Source organism: Fragaria vesca, unplaced genomic scaffold, assembly GCF_000184155.1.
Source record: "Fragaria vesca subsp. vesca unplaced genomic scaffold, FraVesHawaii_1.0 scf0513012, whole genome shotgun sequence".
NCBI lineage: Eukaryota > Viridiplantae > Streptophyta > Magnoliopsida > Rosales > Rosaceae > Fragaria > Fragaria vesca.
The window spans coordinates 32,214-57,905 of NW_004443416.1; the positions used below are offsets into that span (position 1 = coordinate 32,214).

The 25,692-nt window shown below is 38.9% G+C and overlaps 8 protein-coding genes across 9 annotated transcripts; 4 read left to right on the forward strand and 4 right to left on the reverse strand.

The window, feature by feature from the left end:
- Window positions 1–21: 21 nt before the first annotated feature.
- On the reverse strand, window positions 22–2,431 carry LOC101296164 (transcription factor ILR3-like). The gene is made up of 5 exons (XM_004309608.1): window positions 2,126–2,431; window positions 1,307–1,369; window positions 1,033–1,110; window positions 794–956; window positions 22–620 (listed from the first exon to the last, which is right to left on the reverse strand). The coding sequence occupies exons 1-5, from the start codon at window positions 2,272–2,274 to the stop codon at window positions 336–338; spliced, it is 738 nt and encodes a 245-aa protein (XP_004309656.1). The 5' UTR covers window positions 2,275–2,431; the 3' UTR covers window positions 22–335.
- Window positions 2,432–3,527: 1,096 nt separating this feature from the next.
- Window positions 3,528–4,938, reverse strand: LOC101296449 (thioredoxin-like protein CXXS1-like). The gene is made up of 3 exons (XM_004309609.1): window positions 4,719–4,938; window positions 4,466–4,588; window positions 3,528–3,920 (listed from the first exon to the last, which is right to left on the reverse strand). The coding sequence occupies exons 1-3, from the start codon at window positions 4,827–4,829 to the stop codon at window positions 3,768–3,770; spliced, it is 387 nt and encodes a 128-aa protein (XP_004309657.1). The 5' UTR covers window positions 4,830–4,938; the 3' UTR covers window positions 3,528–3,767.
- Window positions 4,939–5,462: 524 nt separating this feature from the next.
- Window positions 5,463–9,998, reverse strand: LOC101300305 (kinesin-1-like). The gene is made up of 17 exons (XM_004309620.1): window positions 9,749–9,998; window positions 9,116–9,367; window positions 8,859–9,003; window positions 8,513–8,610; window positions 8,329–8,427; window positions 8,042–8,245; window positions 7,774–7,941; window positions 7,580–7,696; window positions 7,352–7,498; window positions 7,148–7,280; window positions 6,933–7,042; window positions 6,633–6,794; window positions 6,338–6,555; window positions 6,129–6,210; window positions 5,941–6,045; window positions 5,753–5,857; window positions 5,463–5,648 (listed from the first exon to the last, which is right to left on the reverse strand). Exons 1-17 carry the CDS (start codon window positions 9,791–9,793, stop codon window positions 5,463–5,465), a joined length of 2,376 nt encoding a protein of 791 aa, XP_004309668.1. The 5' UTR covers window positions 9,794–9,998.
- Window positions 9,999–11,689: 1,691 nt separating this feature from the next.
- On the forward strand, window positions 11,690–13,114 carry LOC101296736 (oxygen-evolving enhancer protein 3-2, chloroplastic-like). The gene is made up of 3 exons (XM_004309610.1): window positions 11,690–12,111; window positions 12,429–12,724; window positions 12,827–13,114. The coding sequence occupies exons 1-3, from the start codon at window positions 11,805–11,807 to the stop codon at window positions 12,923–12,925; spliced, it is 702 nt and encodes a 233-aa protein (XP_004309658.1). The 5' UTR covers window positions 11,690–11,804; the 3' UTR covers window positions 12,926–13,114.
- Window positions 13,115–14,572: 1,458 nt separating this feature from the next.
- On the forward strand, window positions 14,573–15,766 carry LOC101300588 (mediator-associated protein 1-like). Its single transcript, XM_004309621.1, has one exon. It carries the CDS (start codon window positions 14,573–14,575, stop codon window positions 15,764–15,766), a length of 1,194 nt encoding a protein of 397 aa, XP_004309669.1.
- Window positions 15,767–19,463: 3,697 nt separating this feature from the next.
- Window positions 19,464–20,199, forward strand: LOC101297024 (probable histone H2A.3-like). The gene is made up of 2 exons (XM_004309611.1): window positions 19,464–19,692; window positions 19,784–20,199. Exons 1-2 carry the CDS (start codon window positions 19,504–19,506, stop codon window positions 19,988–19,990), a joined length of 396 nt encoding a protein of 131 aa, XP_004309659.1. The 5' UTR covers window positions 19,464–19,503; the 3' UTR covers window positions 19,991–20,199.
- A 14-nt stretch (window positions 20,200–20,213) lies between these two features.
- On the reverse strand, window positions 20,214–21,087 carry LOC101300875. The gene is made up of 3 exons (XM_004309622.1): window positions 20,823–21,087; window positions 20,529–20,734; window positions 20,214–20,442 (listed from the first exon to the last, which is right to left on the reverse strand). Exons 1-3 carry the CDS (start codon window positions 20,955–20,957, stop codon window positions 20,214–20,216), a joined length of 570 nt encoding a protein of 189 aa, XP_004309670.1. The 5' UTR covers window positions 20,958–21,087.
- A 363-nt stretch (window positions 21,088–21,450) lies between these two features.
- Window positions 21,451–23,838, forward strand: LOC101297313. 2 transcript variants are annotated; one of them, XM_004309613.1, is made up of 5 exons: window positions 21,451–21,698; window positions 21,860–22,051; window positions 22,133–22,340; window positions 23,184–23,407; window positions 23,492–23,838. In XM_004309613.1, exons 1-5 carry the CDS (start codon window positions 21,576–21,578, stop codon window positions 23,600–23,602), a joined length of 858 nt encoding a protein of 285 aa, XP_004309661.1. In that variant the 5' UTR covers window positions 21,451–21,575; the 3' UTR covers window positions 23,603–23,838. The 2 variants fall into 2 exon arrangements, with proteins under 2 accessions (XP_004309661.1, XP_004309660.1); XM_004309612.1 differs by having other exon boundaries at window positions 23,184–23,838.
- The last annotated feature ends 1,854 nt before the right edge of the window (window positions 23,839–25,692 follow it).

Genomic DNA, 25,692 nt, shown 5'->3' on the forward strand with positions numbered 1-25,692 from the left:
GTAAGAACACAATCCTGTGTTGAGAGTTGAAACGATATAGTTTTCATTACAATAGGAAACCTTATTGAAGAGATTGTTCAAATCTTTTAATCAAAGCACAGAAACCTTTGCTCAAGAACAGTTAACAGGTCAAAATTGACAGATTATATTAATGAAATTGATGGCTGAGAAGTACAACTTATCCAAAGCATTGCATTATTTTTCCACTTCCCTTGTCATCCTCTAAATCAAATCTTATGTAAAACTTTTAACAGCTAGGAAAAAGAAAAAGAGGTAAAACATTTGGCCGGTGCTTAACTAAACACTAGTCGAATGTCAAATAAAAGCAAACCATCTCAAGCAACTGGGGGACGAAGAACATGATCTTGTGAGGTATCAACTGCAGCCTGTGGCATGAACTGCCACATGGAAACTCCAGGGTATCCAGACACTCCGGGATACCCCATGAACGGCATCAGTTTGCCACCAACAACTTGGCCAGGGGCAGAAAATGGAGCTGGAATTGCAGCAGGGTGGGGCAAGAAGCCCGGTTGTGTACCCAAGGCTTTAATTTGCCGCTCAAGGTTCTCTTTCTCTGCTTTTAGCCTCTGCTTCTCATCACGAAGTTCGTTCTTCTCAGCCTATACAAAAATATATACACAACGCATAAGAACATCCGCTCGGTAAAGCCAACAGAAATTTGGATGTCTACTCAAATAAATTTTAACTAGAGGAAACATCCAACCAGAACTGCATTGTTAATTTTCTCTCTAAGGTTAGTACCGTATATAAGTGAAGATCAACTTAGGCTCACCTTCAATTCAGTTATCTTCTCCTGCAGACTCTCACTTGAGTCCTTCAGATTTTGGGCTTCCCCACGTAACTGATTCACCATTCGAACAGCATCAACCAATATAGCAGCTTTGTCAGTTTTAGGTGGCCTTCCAGGTTCAAGGATAGTACTCAATTCCAGAAACCTTCAAAATATGCCAAAAGTTAATGAGTGAGAGAGCGAGAAAGAGCATGAACATTAAGGATGAAACTGGAGCATACTTGTCATTCAGTCTGTCCCTCCGCATTTTCTCTCTACAGGCTTTAGAACTAGACACATTGCATGACCCGGACCTCACACTGCAATGGAAACAGTACAGATGAATCAAATTGCATCCATGAAGAAACAGGAGAAATGGATTGAAGAACTACACAAGACATGATGAATACAACTTTGATCTCACATCAATAAACAAACTCAAAGCCTGTACATGGGTAGTAATACATTAGTTTCAGTTTCACAGGTAATTAAGAATAAGACACAATGGATAGGTACCGTTTGTTTGACCCAGTTTCCTTCATAATCTCGGAATTTCCGAATGAGCCATCAAAGTCCACGCTGAGATGATAACATAAAACAAAATGAGTTCTTCCATGAAACAAAGATTAGTTTATCTTGGTCAACACAGAACAGACAGGCTGTTAAGATGAAACCTCCAAGAAAATCATTGTTTACCCATTCTACCCAAACGAAAAGAAAACTGCATTTTAAGTTAGCTAGTTTACTTCTATCAACATCTTCATACTTCCCCTCATAAGATTCCACTTTGCCAAACTCTCCTCGGCGCCATTGACAGATTAGCATAACAAAGCAATTAACATAGGCAACTGCACATATTCAAAAATGCGCAAACCAGAAATGAACTGCCTTTGTACACAAAGCAATCTCATCCTCTTAATCACACTCCACATGGACTTCAAATATGCTAACAATAAAACCAAGTAGAATATAACCAACACATCTTGAAGGACAAAACTTTCATCTAACCCATAAATAAATTAATGAAAAATTCAGCTTTAAACCCAATAAGTACAATTATTCAGCTAACAAAACATAGTTTATTACAATACAATTAGCTCAGGCTCCCTTAGCCACCAACATTGTCATAATTTTGTAACCAAATTATATAAATAATATGAACAAAACTTAGCTGGATTAAATTAACCAACAACCACAAATGATACCAATATTTAACAATTTTAAATCAAATTTCATATTATATTCAAAGCTAATTATTCAAAAGACTCAAAATTGACACTTTAAAAATCAAACCCAATTCAGATTTTACATAAAAGCAACGAACTTTGATTATACCTTGGGGCGGTCGGAGCGGCAAACGAATCGGAGCCCCAAGAGAAACCGGGCGGGTCAAGAGAAGGCAAGTCACCGCCAGGAACGGAGATGCTCTCAATCAGATCATAATCGAAGACCCAATTCTGCGGCGGCGAAGAAGCAGCAGCCATGGTTCACCGGCGGCCGGAAAATCTGGGTCTCCGGCGGGGACTTTCAATGCCGCCGTGATTTGGGATTCCAAAAAAATTGGGGATTTTTTTGGCAATGTTTTGATTAAACAAATTTTTGGGTGGTTGAGATTTTTGAGATTTATATTTGGGGAATAAGAAAAAGGTAGATGATGGTTGTGGGGAAGGGAAAGGAAATATAATTCGATTTGGTTTTTATGAATGATGACCGCGCGGGGTGGTGGGAAATGTATGGATTTCCGATATTGCCCATGCTCGTCAGCCACCAGTCGATGTGGCATGTGCGGCACGTTCGTGCTTTTTGAAGAGTATGGTCCTTTTTCGGTGAAATAATTTTCTTCCCGGTCCTTGGAGTTTGTGATAGTATCCACAAATTTGAAATTTCAGGGTACGTGGCAATTCAGTATTTGCTGGTGTTATATGGATCTAGATAACATATAGATGTATGAATAATTATGATTCGGCTAATATTGTATCGTGTATTTATGTATTTGTGTATTAAAGAGTTTTTGGGCGTGATACGCTTCACAGTATTTTACTACAGGTACATTTGCATTGAGGATGTTGTTTTCCGTGAGGCGGTCGAACCATCTAAAACGATACGTTGGGGGATAATGAGTTTTACTTATTTGATCGTGTTGTATGTCGTTTAAAGTATTGGTTGAAGAGTTAGATTTCTAGAAAGCATTTGATGATATCGCTTTGTATATAGTGTTAAGTACAATAAAGGCTTGATATAATCATTTAGTGAAAAATAAGAGGCGTTTTAACTAAAGTAATTACATTTTGCAGTTGTTACTAGCGAAACAGTCAACAGACATGTCACATGAAACGATCGTTCGATGAAAAGTTTTTCTTTTAATAAAGATATTTAAGAGCGCACTTTGAGATGTTCGTATCAATAAAGAAACTTGATTCGATTTTGTTTTGTGATTGATTTGACAAGAAATAACCTGAATGCATATAACCATCAAAGTAGTGGACTAAAGTGGGAATTGGTGAAAATGGAGAGGGACTGATTCTCTTCAACTGTAGCCCCTATAATTGGGTTGAAAGTGGTCAACAGATCAAAAACCTTTGGCGGGCTGGTGAGAGAGAATCTGAGTTACAGTCAACTTTTCTGGGCAGGAATTTTCAACCTTCCCCATGTCATCTTAAGCAATCATTGAATATCACAAGCAACATTCCGCCATGTTTATCTAAGAAACCTTTTCCCCTCTAAATAGGAATCATCAAGCACACATTGAAAATCAAATCACCCAACTCTTAACATCTTACTGAATTTACAAGAACCAATTACAAAAGCTTGAGATGAACTATAACTATTCAAGAGAATGATCACTAAAAAGAAGTACAAAGCACCAAAATGACAGCAACCAAAGGAAAACTTATCAACCATCCCTATCATCTGTGCACAAACCATGACAACCACTTATTTCACACAAATTGAAGATGAATAATATCCCACTGTAGTCCTATGCAACACACATACGTATGGACTGAACATGTCCATCGATCCTTTTCCTTATCTCTTCAGGATTGGCACCAACAACTTTGTCAATCTGTTTACCTTCCTTCATCACCAAAAAAGTTGGCATAGCCTTTATGTCAAGCCGAGTCGCCACCTCCTAAGAAAACAAATGAGAGATAGTGAGCTTCATATATACACAGATTCGATATTAACCTTTACAGGTATAGGAGTTTTCAGTCCCTCTCTGTAGTTATCAGATGATAGTAATAACCGAAAAGCACAGCACTGAATTGTGCCAACAGTGAACACACGACTAGAGAGACCCCTAAAAAGAGGTTTGATATGCTGCTCATGATCACAATCATCGAGCTATGAATATCAATTTCTCCATCATAGACAAATATATATCTAAAGGGTAAATTCCCAGAAAACGAGTTTCTGGTCCCTCTAGAACAAGCTTGGTCTTCAAAATTTTGTTAAACAGCCCAAATGAGGTTTGATGTGAGTGGCAGTCATAATCAGTACCCTTCTCTTTTCATTGGCTTCAATAGAATTTAAATAAAACTTCTTGCATATGCTGATGTACTGCTATGTATATATTGATAGAGTTGAACACTTTCACTTTGGAGAGAGCAAGACAAGTCCTTTTCTTAATCTAATATAAACCAAGAACAAAGCTTTAGAAGAAGCGAGGATAATTACCTTAACTTCATCCACATCAACAGCGAGAAACAAAACATCTGGATAGCTTGAGGCCAATTCTTCAAAGAGTGGGTTCATAGCCACAGAAGGCATACACCATGAAGCAGTGAAGTGCACAACAATCTACAAAAAACAACCAACCAAATGAGAAAAACCGACATCAACACCCATATTTTCATTACTGTTCATTTGCAATCAACACAAGAGATTGAACAAATTGGTAGAGGAATCAGAGAAGGTTGAGATCACTTACAGGGCTGCCATGGGTTGTGGCTTGAGTTACAGACAAGTCCCAAGTCGCCAAAGAATCAACCTTAACAACCATAGACTTGTACACCTGCTCAACATCTACTCGACCTTCCATCTTTTTCTTCTCCGCTGCTTGTAAAATCTTGAGCTTCTTTCTCTTATATATTTCTATTGTGAGAGACTCCAAGTTTCCCAGAATACTAGTTTGGATAGATATGAAGAAATAGAATTGGACCCACTTTCGTTTTATACTTAATCTGTTAGATTAGAAGTTAATACAAGGCAGCGCCCCCTGATTTGGGTATTCATCAAACTTGTATTGAAAATAAAAAGACAAATATCTTCACTAGTGTTTCAATTTAATAAATATCATACCCTAAGAAGTAAGAACACAATCATTTCATTTTATATTGGATAAATATAAAAGAAAACATTCATCTGAGTTTCTTGCTGGAATTCAAGCACCGATTACAGCTTGTCAGCTTCTGAATCATAAGATGACAATTGACAACATGTTAAAAAGAACAAAATGTTACACTTACAAAAGCATATGGATCTGGAAGTACAAATTAGTAGAAGCTTACAGCAGAAAGATCTGCATGCCAATAATTCAGAAAACCCAATCTGAATCCATTAATACACACAATTACCCAAGACGACCTTGCCCTCATTACAAGTAACAGTGGACTCTGCGTCTGCTAGACTAAGGCAGTCAGGCTCAGACAGACAAACCAATAGAGAATCAGTATCAGCCGTAACTCAAGCGAGAATCTGAAGTAGTAGGCCGTGCAGTAGTCTGTCGCCGAGGAACCCCAATTTCACAGGCATTTACCCTGTGAGCAAACCGGAGAGAACAGAGAGATTCTCCTACTGATGTAGAATCTGGAGAGACGTTGACAAACATGAGAGTCTTCGAGTCCCCTCCTAGACAAGGCTGTTTGTAATACAATTAAATGTTAGAGGTTATCAACTGATATAGAATACCATGTGTTGAAGAAACTAGGGGTTTAGCTTAACACAGATACTAATGCACCATACCTGGAGAAGATAAGTGAGCTTTGAATTCCTAAAAGGAATATGATCGTCCTTCTTTGCCAGAGCACTTATCACATCGCTTAAGGATGACAGACTTTTATTAATAGCCTGATTTTTGCAGACAAAAAGTGAGCTGACAGCCATTAAGGAAACAAGAACAGAAATGGATTAGATTCTCAAGAGGAACAGACCTGAGTTTCCTTCAAACGTTCTCCAGTGGCACCACTTCTTGATAATCGCTCACTTCCAGCAAGATCAATAAGGTTTAGGACCCCTTGAACTTGTTGTTCAGTGTTCTGATAGGACAAGTATATCATCACATGACAATATGAAGGCAAACAACTATACAACAGGAAACTAAGAACCTCATTAAACATACCTCATTGATACCCGTTATACGCAAAGTGAACACAAGATGGCTTCTTGATGACTGCTCGTTCATGTGAGTCTTTCCTACAGACCTGATACATTATAGCGGAGAAAAATTGAGCATTGAAAATTTTATTCAAGTTACATATTAGAATTTAAATGTACTATGATCACTAAGATGGAAAAGCAGAATGTGAGTATAGTAGATAACAAACATACCGACTCTGAGCCGCCTGTTGTAACAGAGAGGAAATCTCCCTTTTACTGCAAACATCAATGATAGTTAAATCAGAAACGTGTGTGTTTCCATTGACATCATGCTTTATGGTATATTGTTTGCCCACACCACTCTCTGTCCTTGTCAACTCTGTACCGCTTGGTCGATTTGTTGATAACAAGTCACGGATTGTTTCATTGTAAATCTCAAGCATTGAAGCCTGCATTAATATTTATTAAAATATAAATAGTCTGCAAATTTAGACCAAGTAACAGACAGAAAAGTAACATATCGTACCTGCATTGTATACTTCCAGCCCTGGGCTTGAAGAGATTGACTAGTTTGAAATATTTGGTCTACTGACCGAGGTATCAATCCCTTTTGGTCTGGATTTTCTGGTCTACCCATCATGGTATATGTTTTACCAGACCCCGTTTGACCATAGGCGAATATGCAGACCTACAGGAAAAGAGTTGAGTACTTTTTAGTCCATATCTTTGCCTTAATATAGAAAACCGCATCATCTAAAAAGAAGAAATCAGGATTATCGAATAGCAAAAATGTGCATGGAATAAAATGCAGAAGAAAAAAATTCACCTTGTAGCCGTCGAGTGCACTTTGTACAAGTTGGGAGATTTCCTCAAAAACATCATTTTGTGATGCCGCGTGATCAAATACTTTATCAAATGTAAAGTGATACTTTTGCCCTGCAAAAAATATATAGCAAGGACTAAGTAACAAGTGAATATTTCCATTAAAAATAATTCATACGACAATAGATACTGATTAAATAAAAACATATATACCCATACCACTCTGTACTAAGTCAATGCTGCGACCTAAATCTTCTGTTGATGTAGGATATGAAATTACTGGGACTTCAGTGGCATCATCAGGTAGCAATGGTCGCACACGACAGAAAACTCGAATATTCCCTTTCAGTTCCTACAACACAAAAAGATCAATACCAAATAAAATATATTGATTCTAAAAGGAATTAAGTTCAGAAAGATTACCTGAATATCATTGTGGAGCTTTTTTCTTAATCTATCTCCTTCAATAATTTTCAGCTCATATTCAGCTATTCGATCACGGAGTTCGCGCTCGACTCGCTTTTGCAATTCAAATCTTGTGCTTATTTCAGAAGCAGATAAATCAGACATCTGAAAGAAAGTAAAGAACAGTTTATATGAGATAGATATATATAAGCAACAATTTCATAATCCAATGTGCATTGATTGTACCTCAATTTTTTCATGAGCAGCATCACGCTCCTGCTTTAAAACATCTCTTTCATGCCTTAATTGATCTCTCTCATTCTTTAGTGAATCTACCTGCATCATTTGCGATGAACATGTCTCCTGCAACAAGAAAAAGTGCCTGCAACATTAGAAAGCCAACATGGTGACAATGCAGAATATAAGTATCCAACACATACCTCCAAGTCTTTAGTTTTCCGGACCAATTTATCTAGCTCTGCAAAATGCTTCACAACCTCTGCCTTCAAATCATGATTCTCTTTTACATGGTGATCACGATCATCTCTAACTTCTTGCAATTGTCCTCTAAGACATTCGTTTTGCTTCAAAGCATCATCAAGTGAAGCCTACAAGCAAGAAGCCAGAAAAGTCAATTAGCAAAACTGGGAAAACCCATGTAACAGCAGTTCTCAAAGCATTAGACAGAAATATGTGATGAATCCTTACTTTATGTGAAGCCAATTGATCTTCCAATGCCTTCTTGTGACCCCTCAAGTTGCTAAGGTTCTCAACCATAGTCAGCTTCTCGTTTTCTGCCCGTTTCCGGGACTCATCCATTGTGTTCACATCACTTTGCAGCTTGCTATTATACTGTTGCAAACTCTTGTTATACTCTTGTGTTCGATTATAATCATCTTCAAACTTGATAGCCTACAGAGATTAGCAATGTCAGAGGAAGACATAATGCGAAGAACATAAAAAATAATCTCGAAGAGGTTTAATAATTGTATTACCCTCTGCTCAATGACTAATTTCTGTTCCCGTACTTTTTCAAGCTCGGCTGAGAGATCAGCCCTTTCTTCCTTTTCTTTTTTGTGACTACGAATTGCATCCTACATGTCAAATGGAGATCATTTAAGCAATAAAGGAAGAGAAGGAGAAAAAGATAAAATAAGATTAATACGAATGAAATTTTACCATCTTGTCTGATTCTTCCTTTGCGAGTTTCTCTTCTAGAGTAGCTAACTTCAAATTTATGGCATTGAGTTCATCAACCATGTTCTTCATCTTTTCCTCTTCAAAAATAAAATTTAAACAAATTACCAATCTGTTGCCTCTGCCAAAAAGATGACTGAATTGAAAACCAAACAAATATTGTAAGGCAAGCAGTTCACTGACACATGATTCTGAACAAAAGCAAGTTTTTTTTTTAAGAAAACTAAAGATGTGGAACTTAATTCACTGGAAACCAAAATAGTTTGACCCAGTCGAATGAGCATATGCTACTGTAGCAGTCATTTTGATAGTGAGGCAACTCAATTACCTGTATCCGTGCACTTCTTTTCAGAAGCATTCAATAAATTCTGAAGCCTTTCCACCTCAAGAAGATGTGCTTTCTCGACCTTCTGGTACCATTTAATGCAATCCTTTAGGTTTTTATGGTATGCAGCTCGTTGTTGAGCATTCCCCTGCCATACAACCAAATACCAATAGGTTAATAAAAACATCATTTCACATCTCAAAACAAGTAGAAAGCCTCATTTTAGATAAACCAGTCAACAGTTGGCAAGAAAAGAAAACCTTGTGATCAAACTTCTTCTCTATATACTTCTTGTTCAACAACTCCTCGACTTCTTCTTTCGTGAACTCTCTCTCAGCCTCGCTGCACTCTGAACCCTCCACGCTGGCAGTCTCACTGGCAGCTCCAACTTCTTGCCTCTTGTTAACAGACTTCAATGGCAGTCGTGGTCGCCCCATGCTACTCTGACTGTCTGCTTTTCCTGTCAACCTCCTCTTCTTGTCCAACGGAACTTCGTCACCGCCAATCTTCTTCTTCAAAACAAACCCAAAATCAACATTAACACAACGATTCAGCAGCTCACTATGTCACTATATCAATGCAGCCCATCAATCCCAACAAAAACAAATCGAAACCCACACTTTCTCGGCTTCGAAAGAAACGAAATACAATCACAAACATGATCAAATTAACAAACCCCACAACGCCAAAAATAAAAACCCATTTCCTTGTTTTCCACACTGATTCATGCCCCATATAACAAAACCCACACCCACCCAAGTAAAATCAAACACACAATCACTCTCATCTTTCACTTCCTATCATTTCCCCCAATTTCTCACAACCCCAAATTAGGGCTTCGTCTACTTCATCACCAAAAACGTAATTTCACAACAAAGAAAGTTAGGGCTTACAGTAGAGGGGCTACGGGGAGGCCTATTCTGGTTGCGCGAAGCCATGGAAAACACAAGTCGGAGTCACCCACTCCTCAGACCTAGAGCTGCGTAATCCGGCGTCGTTTCGGTTGCGGATCTGGGGAATCGGCGACGGGGATGAGCGTATGAGGACTCGGATCTCCGATTGCACTGAAACGGGTCCCGAGAGAAATCGAAATTTGGCGATTGGGGGAAAAAGGACTAGGGTTTTGAGAGCCGAAGAGTGAAGAGAGAGAGAGAGAGAGAGAGAGACTCAAAATTTGAAATTGGATCTGGCGCGTCTAACACGCTCTTCAAAAACTAAGACGTTGGCGTTTATTCGGGTCGGGTCGGCCACCAGAGTCCATTATACGGCCCAATTTTTTCAAATTTTGTAATTAAACTAGGGGTTAATATTCTAAGAATCTAAGACAACCTTTAAAAGTGGGATTAGCACCTGTAATGAAAATGATTAAACAAAGAGTGAGAGTGTGATGTAATAGATTTGAGAAAGAAGTACCTAAAGTTTCAACACCAATGTGTTTGCAATTGAAGGACCTTGTGAATTGGGGGGAGAGCAAAATGTGAAGGGTGCAGGCAGCTCTTTGCCTCTTTGTGTTGGGCTATTTGAAAAACCAAATTAGGTGGAAATGGAGCGTTTTTCATTTATTAATTTTCATTGATTTTCCATTTTAGGTTCTAATCCTAAATGGAACTCAATTTCTTATGGTTATAGATTTTATTTTGAATTTTAATTCGAATGACTTGTAAAGTTCAATGGATTAATTTTTCAGAATAATGTGAATTGTAGTTGGTCACTTTTCCCAATTGGGAAATCCTATATATTTAGTATAAAAGATTTAAAATATTAAACAATAAACAAAATATTATAATTAGCGAAATTGTTCCCGAGTTGCAACTAACGCTATGTGAATGGGTTGAACCTCAATGGAAATTTGATAAAGATACGAAAACGAGTCATGCTTGCATTTGATTAGTAAGTGTTTCATTGGGACAAACGACTTTAACAAGTATTGTTTCCCCTTAAAAAAACTCTAGAGCATAGCAGAAAACATTGTTCTTGCTATAAATTGAATGAGTTTTTACTTACACACCCATCACATCAATGAAAATTATAAGATTCTTGTTCACTAAACAATAATTGAAAGGTTACTCATCGTGTTGTAAGAATTTCTTTAACAGATTAAACGATGACAATACGCAATGACCCTTCACTACTTCATAATTTCATTTTTCAACTTGACATCTAGTGACTATCATCGCCTCAAGGCTTTGAAATGTCATGCACATCATAAGATCGCCCCTCCATATATATGTTTAGAAATGAATCATTGTTTGATATACATGTATTGTGGTAAACAATTATCGCTTTTCAAACTAGAAAGACACCAAATTTGATGACGTACTTACTGTAAGCTCTATAGCAACTAGAAACTATGATGACTTAAGATAATCGGTATATTCAATAGTCTTGCGATAAACTCAACATACGAAAGACAACTCATCTGAACATTTCATTATTGTCTGAACTACCCATAAATCATAACACTTTTCTTATTTTGATATTGATATTCAGAGAAATTGAAACTTAATGTAGACCCTTTTCATTACAATAGTAATTTCAATTTGAAACTACGCAATCCAAAGCAACCAAAATATCTTTTGATTTCTATAATTGAGATTCGAGAGGGGTGATACTGATAGTAGTATGATGCTTTAGCTAGAAACTATTAACATCCTGATCATAATCCGATGGAATCCGCGTGTCAGAATGACACAGTCCCTGCTGGAACATTATCCAACTTGTCAAATAGAAAATGCGACAAGGACACGTGTCCACCCCCCATTGGCCAGTTCCATATCTCACTTATCCAACCAGAAAATGGCAGATAAGGTCCTTGCCCAAAATCACTCTACATCACAGAAGCATAGAACAAAACTTGATCGAATATCTCATCCACCAAAAAATATATTTCCACCTTTGTGCCTCAAGTTTAACTATCACTTGCAACACACGAAAAACTGAGAAGCAAAAATGGCACAAGCTATGGCTTCAATGGCTGGTCTACATGGTTCCTCCCAGGCTGTGTTGGAAGGCAGCAGCCTCCATCTAAGTGGCTCATCTCGCTTGAACATAGTTGGTAACAACACCAGGCTAGCCGTGACCAGAACCGGGTTCGCCATTAGAGCCCAGCAGGTGTCTGCTGAGCCCGAGACTAGCCGTCGCGCTATGCTCGGTCTTGTGGCAGTTGGTTTGGCCTCTGGATCTTTCGTTCAAGCTGTGCTTGCTGAGGCTAAACCCATCAAAGTCGGCCCTCCTCCCCCGCCATCCGGTGGACTGCGTAAGCAAACGAACCCTTTTCTTATCAGTACTATATTTTGATCATTTTCACATTGGGGATGTTAACTAATGGATTGCATTAGAGTTTACTTTCGCCACAATATTTAAAAATGTCTAGTTATATACGAAGGAATTAGATCTAATATATTGTTACAACAAGCATATGGATGCAAAATGATGCTAGATGTGATCACATGATTAACTGATGGAATGAAATGTGTAATTGCTTTGGAGTCTACTTAGAACATGTTTAGTCTTGCGTTCCAATGTGTAAGAGGTAATGTAACTTACGTGAACGCAATTGGTGTGTTGAGGCAGCTGGAACTGAGAACTCGGATGAGGCAAGAGACCTTGATCTGCCATTGAACAAGAGGTTCTTCTTGCAGCCACTGACTCCGGCTGAGGCTGCCGCGAGGGCAAAGGAGTCGGCCAAGGAAATCCTTGGCGTCAAGTCATTCATAGACAAGAAGGCATGGCCATTTGTCCAGAACGATCTTCGTCTCAAATCTGAGTACCTCCGATATGATCTCAAAACAGTCATCTCTGCCAAGCCCAAGGAAGAGAAGGAGTCACTCAAGACTCTCACCGGAAAGCTCTTCCAGGACCTTGCCAATGTGAGTGATCATCATAAACTTAGGCAAAATGCCAAGTACTTTTAAGTTTGGAAGCAGCAATGGTTTAATACATGCATGTACTAATTTCATCTTCTTTTTCAGTTGGACCATGCAGCCAAGATCAAAAGCACCCCACAAGCAGAGAAGTACTATGCCGAAGCTGTATCTACCCTTAATGATGTTGTTAAAAAGCTTGGTTAAATCGAATTTATGTATTTGATCCATAATGTAAGCTTTATTTGACATTTCATCAGAATTTTCATTTGCATATATTTGCTATTTGGACTTTGGAGGGATCCTAGCTATTTAGCACTCTATACAGGCAATACCGCTATACATGTATGTCATCAATGCCTTTGTTCTAAAAGCATCAAGTAATATCTATTATCAAAAGGAATTATAATCAAAATGGTAAAGAAAGAATAATGAGAGCTTTTAGTTCTACAAGAACATCAGAATAATTAATGTATAGCAAATCCCAATCCTCATCTGCTGCATAAAGATGTACACACCATGGTGATTTGCCAATATTATACAGAGCCACAGAGGTCTCCACAGATTATCCTTTCCGGTTGTTATAATTTCAAATTCATGTGATACAACATGATAATCGCGACGTCGACCTAGCACCTTACACTTCCCGGTGACTGAATCGTAGTAAGGATGCACTAGGGTAATATGCTCATCTGCATAGGGTAAGTAAAGTACTTGTCGGATTGCAGGATTTCTGATACGACAGCCAAAATCATCACCTTTCTCCAGAAATAAGCCATTATCCACAATGCTGGAATTAATCATCGCAGTTATATATAGAGAAGTAACTTGGGGAAGGCTCAGAGGAGTAGACCGATTTATATGTTTTGCGATGAACTTGCGATCTTCCTTGATCAAGGAACACCATTGCTTGCAGACACCATTGCTTGATCAAGGAACACCATTGCTTGTACACTTGAATCTTAGTAAAGTCTTTATTGGCAACCAGTCAAAATCTCAAGGATAACATCAAAAGGAAGCTCATACACAAATCAAAAGGATAACATCAAAAGGGTTGAAGTTATTCTCCTCCTTTTATAATATCTAGGTTCCTCGAGCTACATGCAAGAGGAACTTAGATATTACAAGTAATTAGTTGAAGTAATAATATTGATTCGATATATGCAAAATTATACTCAAATCATGCAGAAGATTATACAATCATGATCATTTAGTGCAAACTAATGATCAATCAAACTGTTGTTTTGCTACATATATCAATCACACATATATTATATATACTTAAAAATCAAACGAATATAATAAACCTATCAGAAAAACTGAGAATTGAAGAAACAAAACAATAATATATCAACAAGTTTACCATGATCAATGCTCTCAAGGTTTGCAGATATTCTTCTCGATCTAGGGTTTAACCCTTTTCATTTTTGAGGAAAATTTAGGGTTTAACCCCTTATATTCAAGATGGTTTAATTCACCGAAAAAAAAAATTAATAATAATCTACCTTTAGGCCGCTCAGTACCATTTGATATAGTGACATAAGTCTCTTCTTATAAACAAGAAATCGTAAATTTGACTAACAATATTATAACACATTAATTGTATATTTGATTAAAAAAAAAAATCTACATTTGGGCCTTCTTAAACATCTCCGCGTCACCTAGTCTTCGTCCAAGTGTCCAACTATCTACCTGGAAAAGGCGGGTCAGAATAAACCCAACCCGAACCCGACCTTCTAGTGCAAAAAGCAAACAAAACCCAAGCTAGCTAGCTCTCTCAGTCTCTCTAGCTCTTGCAATTCAAACCCTAAATTTCCAGAAACCCAAACCCTAACTCCCCCAATCTCTTCCTCCATGGCACCTAAGCGCCCGTCACCCTTGGACGAACCGCCGGCCGCTTCTTCATCGGAGGAAGAGCAGGAAGCCTCATCGGAAGAAGCAGCATCCGGATCCGGATCTGAGGAGTCCGAATCCGAAACCGAAGCTTCCGAGCCTCCGAAGACCACCTCCACGGCGAAGCCGCAACCGAAGAAGCCGGAATCCGCCGCCGCCGCAAAGCCCCAGTCATCTTCCTCCGGCGAGACGGAAACCGATTCTGAGTCCGAATCCGACGGCGAAAATCTCGGCAACAGCAAAGTGCATGTCAAGCCGATCGCCTCCAAGCCCATGGAAGCGGTCACGCCGCCGCCGAAGGCAACCAAGCCCAGATCGAAGCCAGCTGCTTCTCCGGCGACAGCGAAATCCGGCACCAAGCGGCCTAACGGCGGCGAGAGCGAGCTGAATAAGGACTCGAAGAAGGCGAAGAAGAAGGGAGATGATCAGGAGGAGGATGGAGTAGAAGAGGAATCTTCGAAGAAATCGAAACTGTTTCAGAGGCTTTGGAGCGATGAAGATGAGATTATTATCCTGAAAGGGATGAATGATTACGCCACGAAGAAAGGAGTGGATCCTTATGCTGACATGGGTGCATTCCATGAGTTTATCAAGAAATCGCTGAAGGTGGATGTGTCGAAGATCCAATTGCAAGATAAGATTAGGAGAATGAAGAAGAAGTTTGAGAACAATGTGAGGAAAAAGCACGAGCCGACTAAGCCTCATGAAAATAAGACTTACGAGCTGTCGAAGAAGGTTTGGGGAGGTGGTGAGGATTTAGGTGGGAAGACGGAACAGCCCAAGGCTAATGGGAAGGCGAAGGCTAAGAGTAATCAGAAGGGTAACAGCAAGACTCTGGCTTCTATGAAAGCTGATCTGCTGGCGTCCCCGGAGCCTTCAAAGGATGCTGAGAAGAGTGGAGCGTTTCTGAAGCGGGGTGCGTCTGGGAGTGTGTCGAGTGAGGTTATTGGGTTCGATAAGGGTTTCAAAGAGCTGGGGTTGTCTGAGACTATTGTGCAGCAGGGGCTTGAGTTGATTGGTGGATCGAAATGCGCTGCGCTGAAGGATAAGTGGAACGAATTGCATGTTGCTGAACTGGAACTTTTTGTCAAGAGGACTGAGCTGATGAGAAATCAGGCCCAGATGATATTGGAGGCCATCAAGTCAGATCATTAGAATGGCGGTCAGGTAACTCCATAAGTCAAGATGATCCATAAAGCCCTTGTTTTAGGGATTATGTTTTCCTGTTCAGGTGTCAGTCAATGTGTAGCGAGTATCTGCATAAGTTGTCTAGTATTGCTCTGATAGAACTGGCCATTGTTGTGCTCCTTTACATGAACTGATTTGGTCTAATGTTAATGTTTTTTTCTTAGTTGTAGCAGTCCTTTCTTGCTATTATTGCTTTCAGGGATTCTTAGTGTTGCAGTGATCTTTAGTTGTTTTAATTGTTTGGTTATGCAAGCTAATAAAATCAAATGGTGTGTTACAAATTATGTTGTTGGGTTATGGAACAATATTTACTTGATATTGGGAGTATTAAGACATTTGGTAAGGGCTGGCTGAGTTGAAGGGAGTAAATATATGAACATAAATTTGGCTTAAGAACTGAAGGGATGCGCATACTATCAAAGTTTCATGTTTGTATATAGTATAGCATTGGAAGTTTATAGTCAGTACTCTCAGTGTGGAAGTGAAAATATAACCACTACCAGTGGTTCATTGTCCACATACATATGTGGTAGTTTGTATGATTTCCTCAGGAAAAAAAACAACAGGAACTTTTTGCATATTGTTGGAAATCTTAGAATAATATTGCTCTGTCTTGGTAGCTTCAGTGAGTCAAGTTCCATTACTGTAGGTCTGTAGTACTTTTGTTTTTAATTTCTTATCATAAAAGATGGTTCACCATTAGTCTACAGGAGCTGTAGCTTGTCTATTGCTTACCTATGTAGTGCTGTCTTGCTAGTTCCTTATTTTGTTATTTATGGTGCTTTCTTGTTTCGATTTTTGCAGTAGATGATAAAATTAGTTTTAGAGTTCCATGAATCCTTTTTCCTTTCAAGTTTTAGCATATCTTTCCATGTTTCAAGTTGCTGCAGAATTAGTTTAGAGGTATGCGTTATGGCTTTTGCGGAATAGGTTCTTATATGGAAAATGTATCAGACTACTTCATATGCTCTGAGTTTCAAGGGAGTACTAATCGATGATGTTATTTCTCTTGAGAAAGGATAATGTTGAGATTGTAGTATACTTTTATAAATCTCACAAGAATTCATCAAAGGGAAAGCCACCAAGACCATTGTCGACTCTTCTTCTCATAAGTCATATGCTTCTTGTTTCAAAGGATTGAAAGATGTGATGGAAGTATAATCATTGAGATTGTAGGAAAAAAAAGTTTTCATTAATCATACCATAATATTGGTGCTGAAAGAATTTAGGTTTCATACTCTATATGGGTGGATGTTTAAGAACTGTAAATGGATCGCTTTAAAGTTAAAACTCTTGGATCATATACAGAAGTTGAATCTTTGATATGTTTCATTGTTTCAAGGCCTTGAATGCCATGGTAAAGTAGGTGTTCTTTCAACAAGAGTTCTTAAAACCAGTACAAAAGCTTTGAGGGCTCATTGGGTCAGTCACAATATTTTTTCCATCTTAATTTAATCAACTATTCTTTCCATTTTCCTAAAGGAGAAAACAATATTAGTTGGGAAAAAAAAACAATATCAGTATTTTTTCGATAAGTGAAAATTTATTATATATTAAAACCAGTACAGACCGAAACACTGTTCATAAGCCCCCCATGAAGTTACTACTTCGTCTTGATTTTGTGTTTATTTACGAACATGCCATCACGTCTAGAAAATTACAATTCTGCCTTTTTTTCCTCTTTAATCACATAACGGTCATTAATTATGTAAAATGACTGTTTTACCTTTCGTTTGCATAGTTATCATACCACTTGAACTCCAAAACCAATGAAGATTTTTATAACTCCGTCTGTTTATATTTCTTCCATCCTATATACCAATATATGAGAATTGAAGAAAAGAACCATGTATATAAATTTGCCAAAAATTCCTAGTAAGAACTACAAAACAATGTCGCGAGGTCCACCCCATGCTAATACAATTGGAACATTGGGTCCACTATGGGGATTGAGAAATAACAATTGAACAAGATTGATGGAGCACCGTGAGCATGAGCAAAATCTATGAGATTGCCTTTATTAAATTCACTTCAAGATATGTATTTTAAAAAAATATCCATGTAGCCTTTAGAAATAGTACAAAACTCAAGAATTACACGCTCACTTTAAAAGTGAACCACAAAAAGAAAAAAATAACTATTAGAGCATCTCCAGCACTGTAACTAAAACTATAGTTAAATTTAGCAATAATTATAAGATTTAGCAATTGTTATAAGAATTTGGCTCAAGCAGTTATTGCTAAATTTAAGTTAAGTAATATTTTTAATGAATTATAAACTGACACGTTGAGAAAAAAAAAGAGGGAAAATATAAGTATTCTTTTAGCAATTCATAGCTCAGTTGACAAATTTATCAATTTTGTTTAGCAATCCTTAAATTTAGCAACCATTTAGGTATACTGTTGGAGCTCCTATTCATTTGAAAAGTTGACAAATTTTAAAAAAAATTTGATTTAGCAATAAAATCAAAGTCCATCGTAGAGCTTCAATATATACAAATTACCCCAATCAACTTCTCCGACCCATGATTCAAATCAATCGTGGATGACAATTTGGGGTTCATACTGTCAAATTTGACAGCATTCAAGCCTCAAGATGGCACCGGGTAAGGAGATGGCAGCGACTCGTGCAGTTGAGCAGCTGCTAATGGTAGTAGTTATGAGGGAAGCGTTGAGGAGTGCTATTAGCTAGGCTTTGGTGTTTGAGTGATATGAGCAAGCTGAGACGACAAAAAGTGTAGGATCTGGTATTGACCAACTTGAATCTTGCAATGGGTCTTTAGGCGCTTATGATGAAATCAAATATGATTTTATAATTTTGCTAACTACATAGATTAGTTCTTTTTACAATTTCTCTCTTAACTACATAGATTAGTTCTTTTTACCATTTCTCTCTTAATATGCAAGGAATGAAAACTATACCTGCTTTCATTATGGATATGTGTTATGCAAACTAACCACACCAAAACTAAACCGGAAAGCGGGTCACCCGAATATATGGTTTGAGTTTTTTTTTTCTAATGTGGATATGGTATGAAGAATTCCAAACCACATGAAATGGATTTAATTAGGTTTGAGCCCTAACCGCCATCACACCAACCCGCGATCACCCCCTATTTTTTTTCCTACTTTTTTGAACAAAAATTAAAAGAAACTTAGATAAAAACAATCATGTAACATTACATTTTCGAAAGAACAATGTTACGTTTTAAGAAAAAAATTGTTGAAAACTTGAAAATTTGAAATCACTGGAATATAGGCAAATATTACTGGTTTTATTTCGGATCATTTGAATTTTGGTTGAATTCAATTACGTTAACGTTATCAAAAGGTGAAGAGCGCGGTTTAAAAAAGTTCGTATTTCCCGCTTCCCCAAAACTCTCAGGGGCTTCACACCCCCATCCACCCGTCCAAACATTCCAAATCCAACGGCCACAGATACCGATCCGCGTGAACACTTCTCATTCGCTCCTCAACCCCTCCCTTCCACTCTCAATAACCCCAATCTCACCCTCCATCCCTCCCCAGATCCAACGGCCCCAAACCCCGATCCGCGTGACTCCCCCTCATTGGCTCCTCAACCCCTCCCTCCCACTCTCCCCTATATAAAAATCCCCAAACCCCAAATCCAAAATCTCCATCCCCAAAACTCCCTCTCTCTCTTTTCAAATCTCTAATCCTCTCCAGACCTTCACCGCTCTCAAAATGGCCGGAAGAGGCAAGTCTCTCGGCTCCGGCGCCGCCAAGAAGGCCACCTCCCGCAGCAGCAAAGCCGGCCTCCAGTTCCCTGTCGGCCGTATCGCTCGCTTCCTCAAATCCGGCAAGTACGCCGAGCGCGTCGGCGCTGGCGCCCCCGTCTACCTCGCCGCCGTCCTCGAGTATCTCGCCGCCGAGGTAAATCACTCAATCCTCACCGTCCAGTTCAAATTTTCCGAAAACCTAAATCTGATTCTGATTTTTTTCTTTTCTCTCTCTGTTATTTTAGGTTCTGGAATTGGCCGGAAACGCAGCAAGGGACAACAAGAAGACTCGGATTGTGCCACGTCATATCCAATTGGCTGTCAGGAATGACGAAGAGCTCGGCAGGCTTCTCGGATCTGTCACTATTGCAAACGGCGGCGTTTTACCTAATATCCACAACATGCTTTTGCCAAAGAAGACCTCCAAGAGCGCTCCGGTCGACGAGGACTGAGTGAAGAAACACTAGGCTGGAGCTTTCCGAGTTCCCTTAGAAAGTCCAATGTAGGGTGTTTATGGTGGAATTTGTACTTAATTGGTTTCGAATTTAATCTAATCAGAGATATTAGCTTAATTGGTCCCAAATTTTGTTTGTTTTAATTTGTCTCATCAACAATCAAATTTCACAGTTGAATTACAAATTACAAACCAAAATTGCGCCATAATATCAAGTTTGTTTATGCCGGAGGATGGCCGCCGTGGTTGGTAGGGTTCTTGAGCTTTTCTTCGTCTCGGATTGTGGTCTTTGCCGAGACGTAGTAGGCTAGTGTGAACAATCCATGAAAGAAGCAGAGGATGCCTCCAATTGATAGGATCCTATGGTTTGATAATCCGCAAGATTTTCTTGATTTTGAGTTTGCCATTGCTCCGGCCATTAACAATGAGAATCCGATTGCGAAATTTATCCTGTGAATCGCAACCATTTAGGATCTGATTAGAGCTGAAAGTATAGTTAGATTTATCATATGATTTGGGTGTTGAAATTTGCATACCATGAGAGAATGAGGGATCCAAAAGCTAGTCTTTTGTTAGCTGTGGCGTTGTCGTAGTTTTGCTTAGACCAGAGGCAAACGCACCCACCAAGCAAGTTCCCAATGGTGTGCGCTAGCGCCAGAAGCACAGCCGCAGCCAAACCGAGTTTGAAAGCCTGGTAACTCGGGTCTCTGCACTCGAAAATCCACACCTTCAAATGCTTCACCTGTTTTCACAATGCAATATTGTTAGCATTGGCTTCTATTAGCTAGCCTTTAGGAGGTATGTTGCTACATTGATGTGTAGTTGTTTACCTTGTTTTGGGATACTTCAGCCTGAATGCCAAGTATTCCGGCAATAGCATCCATGATCATGACCAAGAGGCACACGAGAGGGCCGATGTTCCTTGCCATTTTCGAAGCGTTGGCTGAAGAAGAAGAAGTGGCCATTTTCAAAGCGTTGGGTGAAGACGAAGAAGAAGAAGGCTGTGAGTTTTATAGGGGGAATTGGAATAAAGGAGCTAGGGGAGAGGTGTTGCCGGGATAATGTGACACAGAGAGTGTGAAAAATAGCTGTGATTTTATAGTGAAAAGCTTCTTTCGTCTCTACATTTTTACTTTATTCTAGCTTCTTTTGTGTATTCTTTGCTTTTCTGAATCCAGATTCGTTTCAATGGGGAGGAAGGAAAGCAGAGAATCATCTGCAGGTGGGGAAATGGGTTTAACAGGGATCCTAACGTGTGTGACAGCCCAGAAGAATCCAGAATCCTAAAGTGTATAAACGTAAATAACTCGGATATACAAGGATAAAATGGACATTTCCGTTTATTATATCCGAAACAAAAATCAATTTTTTTTTTAAAGAAGAAAAGCGGAGAGCTTGACAAGTGGCAGTTAGATTCAGCTGCCTTCTGTATGATTACAACCATTTCTAGAAGGAGCTCAACTCTTCTCAACAATGGTGGAAACTTCCAACTTGTCAGTCCAGAGATTTTAAATCCAAAACCCTCTGCAGATTTCAACCTTCCGATTTCCCAGTTCTCTCTCTCTGAAATCGCGGTTCTAACAATGTCGGCGTACAGATGGAAGACTTTCCACGAGAACGAGGATCGGCCGGAGAAGCCTCGCCGCTACGGCGTCACAGAAATGAGAGGCCCCGATCACTCTCTCTTAAGCCAAAACTTCCTTCAGGTACTCAAATCGAGTCGATCTAGCTACTTGAAATTTAACTAAAGAGTTTGATCTGATTGATTAAGTAGTTGAAAAATTTAACTAAATTGAGTGTAGTTTGTAGTTGAAATCTTTCAGATTTTAGGGGTAAAAGTAGTAATTTATCGGTTTTTTTTTTATAGGATATTTTCGAGTCGATGGGGGACATTGTGGATGGGCTGAGATTTGCTGGAGGTTCACATAGCTTGATGCCGAAGTCGTTTGTGAAAGAAGTGATTGATGAGGCTCACAAGCATGACGTGTATGTAAGCACCGGTAATTGGGCTGAGAATTTGCTCCGAAAAGGCCCTTCGGCTTTCAAAGAGTATGTGGAGGTGAGTTTTGGTTCAGAGTCGAAGAATGTGTTGTTTTTTTGGGGATTTTGTTTAGTGGTCTAAAGATGTGTGTTTGTTTAGGAGTGTAAGAGCTTGGGATTTGACACAATCGAGCTGAATGTGGGGTCGCTGGGAGTGCCGGAGGAAACGCTGCTGAGACTTGTGAGGTTGATTAAGAGCGGCGGATTGAGAGTGAAGCCTTCGTTTGCGGTTAAGGTTAACAAGTCTGACATTCCTGTTGGTGATAGAGCATTTGGAGCTTATGTGGTGCCGAGACCAAGGTCGTCTGGTATGTTATGCGCTCTTTCCTGAAACAGTTTCATAGCTTTGTTGGGAAATGTTTTGTTGCTGTTTCTTTCCTATTTGGTTAGTGGTGGTCTGGAATTGCTTATCTTTCGTTCATGCTATTAGACTATTAGTATTATGCCATTTGCGTATCTTGGTCACATACATTATATCTGTCACTTACTGTCTTACTGAGGCGTCTAATAAGAAGAGTTGAGATTCATTTATCATCTTTACTTCTCTAGCACCGGGACATTTACGTAACTATAGTGAGGTTGGTTCCAGAGAATTTTTAGTTTGAATTGGGTTTAGCAGACATGTTAAACATGTGTAATGCAGTGACTCTGCAGGAAGAATATGAGTTTAAGCTACCCCATTATGCTGTTGCCACTGAGGCATTGACCAAAAATGACCAATTTGTTACCTGCATAATTACTATAGATCACAGGAGAACTGAGTAGAATTTTGTTTGTTGGTTGGGCACAGTTAATAGTCAGAGCATTAGAACATAGAAAAGGGATTTTGATAACTATTAGTGTTCCTCTTTAAAGGCCGCTATAACATAACAATGAGTTATGAATATTGGTATGAATCTTTGGGTTCTGTAGTGCAATTTTTGTTGATGATAATGATATTACCTGTTCTGTTCTGTCTTTTCTTATCAGTGATATTTGTTCTTTCTTGCATTCAACTCAACACTTTTTTTTAACTGTGATAATGACTTGATAAGTTGATAACATTCTATGTTGAGAATACTCGAATCCAAGATGGTGAGGTAGGACAGATTTGAAATCACTTGTATAGTTGTAACTTATGAGATGAGCATTACCTCGATTTCTTTCTGCAGAATTTGTTGAAGATGTTGATCTGTTGATTAGAAGGGCTGAGAGATGTTTAGAGGCTGGGGCTGACATGATAATGATTGAGGCTGATGATGTCTGTAAACAAGCTGATTCAATGCGGGCAGACATAATTGCAAAGGTCATTGGGCGCCTTGGTGTGGAGAAGACCATGTTTGAAGCATCGAATCCAAGAACCTCAGAGTGGTTCATCCAGCATTATGGTCCAAGGGTAGACTCTCTTTTACAGACCTTTGTCATTTATATTTCTCATTTATATACCATTTTCTCATTCAGATACTGTGCTAAATTTCAGGTCAATCTATTTGTGGATCACTCTCATGTGATGGACCTGGAGTGCCTTCGGGGACGTAACTTAGGTAGAAACCATGCATCTGTCTTGGGCTCCTCATATTTTCTGTTATAAACACTGTTGTCAGTCGTCATACCTGAAAGAACAGGAGAAACTGGAGAATGTGATCATAATATGTGCGCTTATGTTTGTATGTGACTTGTTGTATCTAGTCCTGTTGTCTTGTGTGTTTGTGCTGGTAATGTTTTGTTAAGTATGTATTCCTCCAAGGTCTGTAACACTAATGAAGACTTTCGCTCAGTACAATTTGCTTTGTCACAGTACAATCAAGTTCCCTTTGAATTTCCATACAGAACACGAATCTAAGACAGCTGCTACCTTTATAACTTTAGCATTAGTATCAGGGCTGCCTTCTCCTTCTCAAAACTGGAAAAGTTTCCACAATCGTTTAGACAACATAGATAACCTTGGAGATCTAGTAAAGTAACTAGCTATCCTAATCGATCTAGGTATATTGCTTTTCCTATAATGTTGGCTCTATTTAAGAAGTTGGTTCCGAGGTTGAGACCATATAACACTTTGCACACAGAAAATAATGGCCGGGTTTCAAAGTCTTCTGAAAATTTTGAAGAAGTTGTTTCGTGGTGAAGGCATTACCATAAGAAGGCGAGGCCTCCGAGGGCCATCAAATAGTACAAGACGGCATGGGGGTTCTCGTAAAGCCAGTGGTATTAAGTCCACGACGGCAAATAGTTATCCCTCAGTGTCAAGAGTCCCGCCGGAATTCGTCGCTGATGCGATAGAATACTTCCATGATGATCTCAATGATACTGGTCCTGGTGATGATGATATAGTGATAGAACTGCAAGATTCAGAAGATCCTTGCCGTCCACAGCTCACTGAACTATATGGAGATGAAAAGAAAGCAGTCGAACTCGAATGCCAATGCGCGTTGAAGATCAAAAGGGTGTTTGAAGTTATGAACACACCGGCGACCTGTTCTAAGTTTGAAGAATATAGAAAATTGGTGATGGCAAGAGCAAAGAATGCACCACCTTCCCAGGCTAATAAGGCAAAGTTTTCCTGGTCTGAAGAGGAAAACAGACAAGCGGCGTGGAGGCCTAACGAATCAGTATTTTGCGGGGCTAATGGGAATGAGCTTCAAAGGTACTATGGCACAACTGTGACATGCTCACTTAGCTGCTGCAGCAGCTCCAGTAGTTCTACTTCTAACATAGAGTTATGCGAGTTGGACCAATGTGGTCTATGTCCGGTTCTCAAAGAAGGGTTGGGACAGGAAGTGACCTCCTCCACCGCCGGAAAGGCCAAGCTCAAAAACAAGGATGTAATGTTAACCCGAGGGCAAAAGAAGGCAGTTGTAGTGTGCAGAGTGATTGCTGGGAAGGTTAAGCCTAGGCTGCGCTCTCAGAGGAAGGTTGCCCCTGCTGATCAGTTTGAACAGTTTGATAGTGCGGCTCAGGAGGACGATGATCTATCCGTAAAGGATTCCAGAGCCATTCTACCTTGCTTTGTGCTGATTTATTAGAAAGACATGAATTAATGGCTAAACTTAGGTGATTTTTTGTTAGTTGTTGCGTGATTCGTTGCTACAGTTTGAAACATATCATGTCTTTTGTATGTCATGTTATGTTCTGCACATAACATGACATAATAATGAATTTAGATAGTCGATTATTTAAGACTTCGAGACTTTACTTGATCCTTTTGTTTACGTACAAGAAATTTTATTTTCAGATAGTCGATTCACAAAAGCTTTTAACTTGATGAATAAATTGATCACATTGCTATTAAATTTTACAAATGCAGTGTACTAAGGTCGGAACATCTATCAATATCTTTTTATTTTATTTTTTTAAATAAAAAGAGGTCATACTATTTTATTCAATAAACACAAGTCATAATAAAGAGTGTGCGGCTAGTAAAATTAAAAATGGAGAGAGATAGAGAAAGATGAACATAATTATGGTGTTGATTGTAATTTATTTATTTATTTATTTTTAAAATAAATAATTTAAATACAATAACGAATTTACTGAAAGTCGAACTCATGAACTCGCATCCGGAGACACTTATTCACTGAGACTTCTTTTCGTTGTATAAAAAATCGAAATATAAATTGAAATGGAAACAGGAATGGTGATGACGCAGGTATTTTGGGATTATAAACACAGCGTCACCCTCCC